This window comes from Argiope bruennichi, chromosome 1 (genome assembly GCF_947563725.1).
Source record: "Argiope bruennichi chromosome 1, qqArgBrue1.1, whole genome shotgun sequence".
Taxonomy (NCBI): Eukaryota; Metazoa; Arthropoda; class Arachnida; order Araneae; family Araneidae; genus Argiope; species Argiope bruennichi.
Window position 1 is genome coordinate 116,732,400 of NC_079151.1, and position 12,480 is coordinate 116,744,879.

The 12,480-nt window shown below is 25.9% G+C and overlaps 1 protein-coding gene across 6 annotated transcripts in view; it reads right to left on the reverse strand.

The window, feature by feature from the left end:
- Positions 1 to 5,959: 5,959 nt before the first annotated feature.
- LOC129966518 (ectonucleoside triphosphate diphosphohydrolase 5-like) overlaps positions 5,960 to 12,480 on the reverse strand; it is a 76,230-nt gene continuing 69,709 nt past the window's right edge. For all 6 annotated transcript variants that reach the window (XM_056080965.1, XM_056080973.1, XM_056080980.1 and 3 more), the window contains exons 10-12: positions 10,159 to 10,313; positions 7,845 to 8,005; positions 5,960 to 6,345 (exon numbers count right to left, since the gene is read on the reverse strand). In XM_056080965.1, the coding sequence (XP_055936940.1) occupies positions 6,277 to 6,345; positions 7,845 to 8,005; positions 10,159 to 10,313 (385 nt within the window). In that variant the 3' untranslated portion in view covers positions 5,960 to 6,276. The remainder of the gene's footprint in view (positions 6,346 to 7,844; positions 8,006 to 10,158; positions 10,314 to 12,480) is intronic.

A 12,480-nucleotide genomic window follows, 5' to 3' on the forward strand; every position in this document is an offset into this window, starting at 1 on the left:
TTTCTGTTTATGTGTTATAATACAAAAAGACTAGAAACTTAAAAGCAAAAAATGTATTATTTTTATTCTTAACAAAAAACAAACTGAAGAAATTGCAATATCTGCGCTAATAATACAAAAACTCGGACAGCAAAAATTTCGATCGTTTGAAACGTATTGTATAGTATGATTTATAGTGTCCCTTTCATTCTGCCAATAATCGCCAAGTCACCAATGCCAAAAGCAAACTATCTCAGTACTGGCCCATTTTTGCAACATTTGGCAGTAGAACAGACCAGAGTTAGTTAAATGTTATGTTAATTGAACTGCTAATACCCCTAAATAAAATGATAAGCAAAATCTCACCGTTGTACAGCACGTTTATTTAGTGCTCATCAATCTGTATGATTTCTCCCCGTCTTCCATATTTGTCCATTTTGTTGAAAATTTTCAGTAATACACATTTAACAATTGCTCTACTCAAATACAATAATGTAGCCAAAGTGGGGGGGGGGTCCGATTTTTTTTTCCAGTAGACAAAATTATGTTGTCATAATAATTCCGAATTGGCGGGGTTTGGCGATTTTTCGGACTCTTGGCACGATTTTAGCATTCACGAAAAACCGGGTCCTGTTCTTAAAGTTCACCCAAACTAGTTTATTGGTAAACAAATCAAAACTGATTTAATTAATTCCAACAAAAAAAATGTCCAAGTCCTCCGCTATACATTTTCAATGGATACCATCTCATATAAACCTTAAATATAATGACATTGCCGATAGTCTGGCTAAGAAGGGTTCATCCCTGACTCTGAATTCTGCTAAGCCCTTAACTTTCCAGGAAATGCATTCCAGAAGTAAGGCTCTTGTCAACTCATCTTGGAAACTACCACCTTCCCATCCTTGGTACCTTGGCTCTGGCCCTGGTGGTGCTCTGAGCTTTGGCGGTGCTAGACAAGACCAGACGGCTCTGTCTAGATTTAAATCTGGCCACCTCAAGACTCTTCGGTTCTCCGGTGGGAACAAGATCTTCCCCATCTGCACAAAGTGCAATTCAAGCGAGGCCACTGCTGAGCATTTGCTTCGCTGTATTGGCTTTTCCCGGGAGAACCTGTTTCATAGCCCCAATAATGTCCTTGATGGTTTGAAGGCGAATGGTCTCATGGACCTGATCTGATTCCGATCAGGGAATTAGAAAGAAGAAGAAGAAGAAACTGATTTAATCTCCTGGTAACAGATTAATATTCAATGACTCGTGTTTATATAAAATTTAGATAAACGCGAGTATTTGAACTATACACAAGCTAACTTAGAATTATTTATATATATTACGGCCAAAGCCCGAAGTTCGGCCAGTTCCCGAATTGGCTGGCCAATTTGAGTTCTGGCCAAAGTCCGAAGTACTTGAAATTAATATTGTATATTCTACTTTGGCTGGTTATTTCGCGAAGTGGCTGGGAATCCTTGGCCAAAGCCCGATGTGATAATGGTAGATTGACCGGTAGGCGGCGCATCTGTCGCCTCCGGTGTGACTGCGTGCACTAGAAAGGAGGGTGCCACGTTCCTGAGAAGGTTCTGCCAATAGTTATTCGATTTCGAGCTTTGGCCGTAACATATATACACAACTTATTTAGATTCTTAATATTCTAAGCTAGTTTGTGTATAGTTATCCGACGATTTTTTTTAGATATAAAATATATATAATATTTACTATTTTCTGTAATTTTGTCTGGTAGATTAAACTTATAATAATTTTTCCAGTTTTTTTTTAAATCTTTCTTACGGCAGTTTCAGTTACGGATTGAAATCTGCTTTAATGTACTCCTTCATATCGCCAAGATTTCCAAATTCAGAAATGAAGATAACGAAGTAAACAATATTGTACATAAGAATGCCAGAAATATTCTGCTTGCTTGTTTGGATTGCCATATTGGCAGCTAATTCGTGTAACTTAGATTCGTGACTTAAACATGTAGATCGCGACTTGCGTTATTCATGGTTCCAAAGCATCTAGAAATTGCCATTATTTTATAGATATTCTTTCTTCTATAACAATAAATATACCATAAGCATGTTACATATTTGAATTGTTTGCGAGTGCGTGCATTGGCACTCCACTAAACAAACTGAAAGAATATTCAAATTTGGCACACTTATACTTTAGAGGATTTAAATGTTTTCCTTGGAGAGATTTTTTTTTTAATTTCAAGCTTAATTAATTAAAAATTAAGCAAAAATCTGACGTTTCCTCATTTTAGCTACCAAAAATATTACAGCACACATATTAACTTTATCCACTTGAAATTCAAAAAGTTATACAGCATTAAATTGGTATCAAAGATGAGATATATTTATTTCTACATTTAATTAGTTTCTAAAAATATTGTAAAATTTTTAAATTATATAACTATTATAAGGAAACTCATTGTTTTCATTGTTACTGTAACATTTTCATTTTGCACTCCAATTATAGGATGCATTATTTATGATGGAGGCTTATTTTCCCATGTTGAGCCCACATCTGTTTTAAATTTGCTTTTATTAAACGTTTGGTAAGTTTATTTTAATAATAATTTAGATTTAATTTCACAAGTAACCAATGGAGAAAAAAAAAATTTTAAGTACATCAAAATTTAAATGTTCTTGCTCCATCTCTAGAAACTTGAAAGTTGGTTTATTATATTACACTGAACTTTTTATTGAATAATCTTTTGAGGTATTACATAAATTATGAAAAACAAATTCAGTAATATGCATAAAACCTTATTGCTAGAAGATATTTTCCCCATCCTGATATTTTTAATAAACATGATTACTTTTGGCAAGAATGTTTTTGTATGTATTGAAGTTCAATCATTTATGTCTCAAAATTCAAATTTTAGTTAAGATGAAAGAGATGCATAGTATAATGAACAAGACGATGTAAAGGTAAAGTATTACATATCCATCAAAAGTTGAAATTCAAAAATTCCTTTTTACAGCCATTAATCTCAATGAACCAAATAATCATCAATAGCAACTGGTCTACACAATAAAATTTAAAATGTATATATTTTTTCCTCTCTGCATCATGATGTAGAATGCCACAAAAGCAGTGAACATTAGCAATATGAAATTTGTGATGACGGTTTTGAGGTCTATTTCTAGATGGTACTCTATTTTCAGCTTTCAAATTTTATTTAATTAAATATTTTAAGAAATAATAAAAATTAAACCAAATTTCAGCATTTTTAATCAGATCTTCACCAAAACCTTCTAATATATATATATATATATATATATATATATATATATATATATATATATATATTATATAACTAAATATATAATTTTAAAACCAATCATCTTAGTTTAATTACTCTTTAGTGTTGTTTAATTTTCACAAATTTTTAAATTATCAAATTATTGTTCAAGTTTACTGAATTCCATTCCTTCAAAGGTAGAGGTGACTGAGGGAGAAAAGAGAAAACATTGTATGCTTTTTTTTCGATTGGGCACAGAAGCACCAAAAAGAGGAGAATAGTATTTTGAGCTAGGGCAATAAAGTTCTGAGGGGAGAAAATATAGCAATGATACAAGGAGGAAATGATATTTCAACGACTGAAAGCTAGTGCCAGGAAATTCAAAGTAAAGAGAGAGAAAAATATAATAGTTTAACTACAAGACGAAAGCGGATAACTGAATATCAATACAAGATGCAACAGAGAAAAATTATTTTATTATGTTGAAAGTATTATAAATATTTAGATTTGGAAATATTTTTAACCCAAAAAATTATAACACATACCATCTAACAGATAATATTTCTTACTGATTTAATTTGCAAAGGAAAATTATTACATGACACTGAATAATACATCTAACAAAATAAGCTAATTATTTTACTTGTTTAAACTTAAATTATTCACTATGTTTGATAACTAATTCTCAATCGATTTCTTTTAAATTATAAGCAAATATTCTAAAAATACCTCATTATGATATAAGCTATGTTTGATATCACAACACTATAATTTACTATAAATTTTTATAACGCAACAATCAATCAGAAATTTAATTTCTAACAAAGAATTTTTTTTTAATTGAAAAACTTTTTGTATTTTCAGTTCTCAAATTGTGTGGCAAAGCATGCAAAATTATTTGGATGTAATTTTGCCTATGGAGAATTAATATAATTATACATTAATAAAAAAAATGCATATCCAGATTGTTTATATTATTGTAAAAATATAAATCAGCTAAAAAAACGAATATAAAATAAAATTTAATATAAGCTTAAATAATTTATTTAAATTGTGAATTAATATATCGCAAATCTTTACCAATGGGGATTAATCTAAATACCAAAAATCCATTTCTAACCTCTTTTTTTGTCACTGGCAGACAAATCAGCTATAGCTTTGTTATAATTAAAATTTAAAATCTATGAAATATACTAAAAAAATTCAAGAAAATATATTATTTTTTATGCTAAAGAGTACAGACATTTTTAATTTTAAGTTACACTTGTGCAATTTGAGAGTATATCAGCTGATTTTCATAAAACATTAGTACACACACACACACACACACACACACAAAAAAAAAAAAAAAAAAAAAAGAATTTATGATTATTCCTCCATAAAAAACATTTACATTTTTTAGATGAAAAATATTAAAAATTATAAATACATTTATACTCTGAGGTAAACTTTAATTGTTAACTATAATTTTTTTAAATAAATTAAGTGAAAAAGTAAATATAAACAATAATATTGGACAATTAAATGCTTCCTTGTTATATTTAAAATTTTATTTCAACTATATACAAAAATCTCAACATAGTTGATTGTCCTTTAAGCAAAAAAATTAAAATCAACCAAGTGCATCAGATCTTATCACGAAAAATAAGTATAATGAGAATAATTAAAATTTTCAACTCAGATCTAAAGATTTAATATACATTAAAAATAAATACTGACAAATATTTTTCTGTTAATTCAAAAGCTAAATTTTTAAAAACAAAAATTCTTAAAGTAAAAGAATATTTAAAAGAAACAATTAAAAAATTCTACTTTGAGTGACTTCTAGAGAAATCTTTAAACAAAAATTAAATCATTTATTATCTAAAACACCACTCTTATCCAAAAGTAATAAAACAATTCAAAAATCAATTCAATTTCAGCATTAATAAAAACAGTAAGGCACCTTTTCAACAAATATTAATTTGGCTCAAATATTATTTCACTATACACATTGTACATATATAATGAAAATTAAAATAACTAGATGTAATATTTTATAAACAATTTAATATTAAATCATTTCACTGTAATCACTTAAAAATTTCAAAAGTATATTAAAATTAAAACCAAAGCTATGTGAGACAAAAATAATGCAACACCATAATTTTTGAGCTAATAAAATAAAAACTACCTTCTTAAGAAAATTTAAATGTCTGTGTTACATAAACAATCAAACCCTAATTTTAAGGAAATCTTCAATGCAGTTGATATTTTCTGAGATTAAAAAAAATAGGCATATTGGAACACAGATTTAATACTTTTATAAATTCTTAAGAGATTCAAATTTAATATTTTGAATGATTCAAAATTAATTTTATTTTATTGATTGATTGATTTATATCCAAATGAATATACTTCAACTTTAAAATAAAAAATAATAATTCACTAACATTACATTTTAAATTTTTTTCAGATTAAAAAATTATATACAAGCATACAAAAAAGCACATAGCAACACATAAATTTATCATGATACATATAATTTATTATTTCAATTTAATAATATCCACGATTTAATGATAATTTTCTTCAATTCTATAAAAACCATAAAATAAGGGTTTAATTGTTGCTTAAACAACATCAAACTAAATCCAAAAATGAAATTTACAAAAATGCAAAAGAGTATCATACAACTTACAATTTATAAATGGTGAAAAGTGGTAACTAAATACTACAATTTCTATAAACACAGCCAACTTACATAAAAAATAATTTATTCAAATATACATTTCAACGATGCTAAAAACAACGGTCAATAATGTAATACACAAATAGATTCTTTCATTAAGTTTGTCTTTCGAATCCGTTTGGAATACTGAAATGCACTGTCCAATAAATAAGCATATCACAGAGAAGCTAAGAATTCTCCAAATTTCAAAGAATGAAAAATGAGAACTATGCCGCATAGAAGTGTAGCATACATGTGAGATAAAAATAGCTTCGAAAACTGTCACAGGTATGAGAGTCCTGCTCAGATCAACTAACAAATAGGTTCAATTAAAGAAAAGTCTATGTTATCTTAGTAGGTTGAAAGCAGCTCCAAGGCCCCAGCTTGTTTCAATTCCATCAATTCGTTTGGCTAACTGTAAGATAAAGGAAACATTAGAATATTTTCATTCCTATTTAAAAATCTGAAAGGTTTACAAAATGTAAAAGATATTTTATAATATATGTAACCTTCTAAAATACGAGATAAATTTCTAAGATAAAAATGAAAAGTGCTTCTCGTAAGATTAAGACAAAGTAAGAAATGCATATTCAGTAAAAATTATATTCCATTAAATGGATAATTTCATATCGACACTAAAATCTAGTTTGTTGCAGGTAATTAGTTAAGTTAATTTGATTTAACTAATTAACAAGTAATTAATTAAAAGTTAATTTGAGTTTGAATGTCAGTACAGTTGCTTACAAAAAATAATCAGAATTTTGCAATTTATACAGATGATTTACATAACTGAAAATTTTGCCCTGTTATTCTTTTTTAAAAAATTCAGTATGCTGCAAGCATATCAAAGGCAAAACATAGTTATAATCAATTAATTTTACAGTTTTCATATTACTATTAAAATTTGGTTTGTTGCAGGTAGTCTGGATTTTACATATGAAAATTATTTCAAGATTATTATTAACACAGTTGCTTACAACAGATAATCCAGATAATATTATTTATACAAATGGTTTATATAGATAAGAAAATTGTTCTATTATTCCTTCGAAAAAAGAATTCAATATGTGACCAGCATATCAAAGAACTACAAATGGCAACATATCAATGACTAAACATATAATAAAGTATAACAGTATGATGTATGACTAAACATACATTAAACTTTTAATATTGCTTCAAAAATTCAATTTGTTGCAGGTAATCAGAATTTTGTTCTCTGAAAGTTAATCTGGTTTCATATACCAACACAATTGTTTGCTATAGATAATCTAGATTTTGTTATTTACATAAGTGAATATATGTTATTTATTTTTTAAAATGTAGTATGTTACCAGCATATCAAACACTACAAATGTCAACAATGACTAAACATACTATTGGTAAGTCAGTAGTAGAGTTTGTTCAATTAGTGGAGTCGAAATGATAATAAAGAGAATATTTTATTCTTCAGAATTTAAAAAAAAAAAAAAAAAAAAAAAAAACCTGGAATGTCGGTGGCTAATAATAATTTAAATGAAGTTTAACTCTTAAGTTCTTAGGATACAAATAGCAAAAATTCATGAAAAATGTGCAATTATAGTTAGTGAATTCATTAATCGAATAAATGAATTCTAAAGTTCTTAACCCAAAAACATTACTATTTTTGAAAGGTCTTACATATAACAGCTGTATAACTTGAATTACATTAAAGTAATTAAATAAATAATAACAGTCATTTTAAGATTGAATAATTATGGTATTGTCAAAAAAAGGTTTAAATGCGGTATTTGAGATTTAATTTTCTGTCTCGGTGAAAAATATTGAAAATATAGTACTTATGTGTAATGGATCCAAATTGCATAAAACTTTTGTAATTACATAATGATTTTTAAAAAGACAAAAGGGTGAAATAATAAGGAAATATTAAATTACCAGAATTTCTTTTCGTTCAGGTAATCCAAGGCCATGGTGTAATAAGGCTGAGATGTAACTGCAATCCAGGCATAAAAGAGGTTCTTTGGGTTTTTTCAGAGAACATGCATCTTTACAGGCTTTCATAATATCCCCGACGCTTGTATGTCCACTTTCTGAGTCTGAACAGTAGGGGGGGGGAAATATTTGTTAATTACTTTATATTAAATACAACTAGTAAACAGTAATAGTTTATGTTAAGTAATTAATACAAATCAATATATATTGTGTCTATGAAAGTAAGAAAAATTATTGTACCCACTAGCTTCCACCCACCTCTGCCTTTAAATGGAATAATATTCAGATTACAAAAAAGGAAATCATATTTCATTGGATTGATGATTCAGTTTATCCCCTTGACTTAGAAATTGATTCAACCTCCTGATTAAATGAAAAATCCTATTTGGGATACTGATTTTTATTTCAACTCCACTAATAATATTTAAAAAAAACTGGAAATATTGAAGCATATTCAAATGATTTTTGCATTTCTTATTACTTAATATGTCACTAAATTGCAGATTTAAATAATTTAAGCACTACAAATTCAGTAATTCAATGCACATGTCAGTCGCTTCATTGTAAGTGAAGGAGCTAATTAGACATCTTATAATCACTGAAATTTAATAAATTGTTTTGAATTATTATGAAACAGATTTTTAAGCCAAAATAAAACACACAAAATGAAATCACAAACAATAAATTCAACATTCTTAGAAATCCAAATTATTTTTCAAACATGAAAATTATATTTTTAATGGTTAAAGAAATAAATTCAAATTTTTTCATAAATATATAGAAGACAACTGCTATATTACAAAAAAAAAACAACTGCTATATTACAAAGTTCCATAAAACTTTGATTTTGTAAACTTTATATCATATTTATTTTTAATTTATCGTAATTTGCATCACTAGCATGTAATTTATAGTTCATAGATGAAACATTACATTGAAAAAGTTTCAAATCTAAAATGTTCTAGAGCACACATTGTTATTTACTTCTATTTTTATTTCAGTCATTTTTTGATAAATTGAATGAATATTTTTAAAGTATTATTTTCAACTTAATCAGAAAACTTTTAGTTTATCACAAAAAAACTTTTATATCGAACGATTTTTTTTTTTTTTTCTATTTGAAATAAAAATATTAAGTACAAAAAGCAGCTACTATGAATACAAGGGTACACAAGATTAATCCATTTATAAAGTTGTTAAATCATTTTTTTTTAATTTAATGGTAGTTTACAGAATGGATTACAGTTTAGAGCTATGTATTCTAAATTATATATATAAAAATATATTCAAAATCTCTAGGATCTGATATGCCGGGATACTCCAAGAAAATATTTTCTAAAATATTGCCGTCAGAAAATATTTTCTGCATCCTTTAAACAAATCTCAAATTAACACCTCACCAAAGGTGCATATTATTTTTATTATATATATGAAAAGACTCCTGCAACATTATACTTTAAAAAGTAATCGATAAGTTTCAAAACATTTCCTGATGCAATAGTTCCTTATTAGTCTGTTCCCCACCCAAAATCATCAATGTTCTTTTGAATAAACAAGAAATCAAATAAACTATATTTGTAATGTGGCTTCTTTCTTCTAAAAAATAAATAAAAGTTTTTTTGTTTTGTTTTCCACTTGCATGTAAACATCATGAGACAAAACCAGAAATTACTTCATTACAACTCTCACAAAGAAATGTTATTTTACTGTTCATTTGAGAGTAATAATTGCTACACAAAAACTTTTAAAGACAAAATCATTATTCTGAATATATGAGAACAATTAAATTCATTTTCTGTAATTCTGTTTTACCTGTTGAATACATAAATTCGTTTAATTCCTTCATCAAAAAACAAAAATCAGAAATAATAAAATTTTAAATATGACTGAGTTAACAAGGTGAGATTTCAACAATTATTTAATTAAGAATGGCTTAAGTTTGCAATTTTTTTATTGTCTTTAAATATTTTTCATACTGACAACAAAAGTTTAATTCAGTCAAAATCATAAAAATGACTGAAATATAAAACATTACAAAAACTTGAATTACATTCATCAATCCAAACTGAGGTCTTTCAATTGCTTCCACGGTATCAAATCAATAGAGTTCAACATTATTACAAATACATGTCACATAAAACAGAATCTCTCTATATGAACATTTTAAAGAAGAAATGCTCACTAAATTGTATTATAAAGCACTTTTTAAAAATATATAATTTTTAAACTAATAAATCTTAATTAAATAAAAATGTACCTATAAGGCCTAAATCTCGTGATCGATCATAGTAGTAAGATAAAGCATAAACATCTCGTCTTCGTAATTCTTCAGGTTTGTCAACCATGTCTCCAAGAAACTCAACTGCTTTATTATAACATTCTTGAAATCCATATTTTTCATCTTTTCTACCCCTATAATAAGAAAACAGACTCTTAAAATACAAAGACATTAAACTATAATTAGGCTAATTGTCATTTTCAAATTATACAACAATGCAATACATAATAGCAATTAATCAGAAGCCTAATGTTAACAATCATTGTATTTAACTATGTTTCATAAAAACTATTAGAAAGAAAATTCCTATTGCATTTTGTTGGTCTTAAGATATTTTTTTAAATAAAGCAATATGCATTAATATTTTTACTTTAATATTTTTTATTTATAATATAAATAAATAATAATATTTAACAATATAAATTTTGTGGTTTCAATTCCAAAAAAAAATAATATTCTATTAATAAAAAAAAAACTTTCGAATCTTGTATTTATATATCACAAACTCAACAACTAAACTCAAAGGCAATTCAAATACTCATAGAGCTAATAATATGATAAACTGTTTGAATACTAAAAAATCGATAATGGTATCCTCTTAGTTAATAAAAAAAATCTATTTCTTAAAAATTAATGAAATTTTGTTGAGATTTTCATAACAAAATTTTGATGGATCCCCCCCCCCTTCATTTTACATGAAAGTTTTCATTTTCTTTTCCTTTTTAAGAACATTTCAAATATTCATAGAGCTAATAATATGATAACAAATGGATTTTTGAACAAAAAAAAAACACTATTTGGCAGTCTTTAAAATAAAATCATCTAATTAAATGGAGCATCTATAAATTAATAAAGAGTGTTCATAATAAACAAAATAAATTAAATCAAATTTTATTATATGAATGGGCAAGATAAACAGCTGAATAAAAAAAAATATATAAAAGTTGATACAAAAAAATTGAAAGATAATTTTCAATTTTAAAAATTTAAAAACATTAAAATCCATTTGAATTCCTAATAATAGTAATCACATTTTTTAAACTCAGATTTAAATTTTAAACAAATCTGGACGAAATTTCATTTAATATTTTGTAATCAAAATTCAAAAAGGGGGAATATTTTATCTTAAATTCACCTGAATTTAACAAATAATTGTTACATAAATTTATTTAAACATATATATGAATTTCATTCTAATTATCATGTGATTTGTGCTTTTTTATGTTTAAATGTTTTATATTAATTAGTTATCCTATTTCAACTAGAAAATTGTAAATCTTTTTCAAAAAAGCAAAATTTTATTCTCAATTATTTTTTATTACAGAGCAATAAAGAATAATCAAATATTCCATAATATAGTTACATAAAAATTCCAAATATTCCACTCCATCTTATATATAAGAATAAGCAATTTATGTTTCTAAACAAATTGTTTCTTACTTGTTTCATAATGAATTGTGTAAAAATTTCTATGATTCTGTCACTGTGGCTCTAAGTTTCATTTTAGAGTTCCAAATGCATTTACAAAAAGTAATAAAATTAATGACATCATAATTTTATTATATTATATATTATCAATAAGTAAAAAATATTTGGTCAGGAAAAAAATCTTTGTTACAATTGCAATGAAGATCAATTCAAGAGGACTGGCCACTGATTTGTGTTCAAGAAGAAGTTTATTTAACCAATTTTTAATGTTTCCTATTTAAATACAAGTAAATGATTTGCAAAACTTGACACATAAATAATTTTTTTAAAAAAAATTTAAGAGATTTTCTTTAAAAAACTAAGAGATTGATAAAATAATTCAATTATCTAAGCATGATTTCTGAAATCAATGCTTTGAAAAACATAACATTAAAAGAAAATATTCAGCAATGAAAATGAATTTTAGTAATCCTTCCAAACAAAAATTATATTGTGCGATGTAAGTACTTAGCAAAACTAAAGTTTATTAATCCTTTCAAGTAAGATTTTTATACTATGCTTTATTTGATGTAAGTTCTCCAGAATGCATGGCTTTTTATTTTTTTACAAAAAAAAAATGCATGTGTCTTGAATTTATTATATAATCCAGGAAAATTACTTAAAAAAATTTTAGTTTAGTTAGTTTAGTTTTTTTTAATGAAATTTTAACAAAAAAATTAAAATGTACCAATTGGCTACATTATGACTTAAACAATATCCCTGTAATACAAATCATATTACAACAATTCTGCAGTAAAAAAAATAATCCCTTTTCACCTGTACATTTTTATGTTGAGAATAAAATATTTTGATAGCAATTTTAATGGTAGAAAT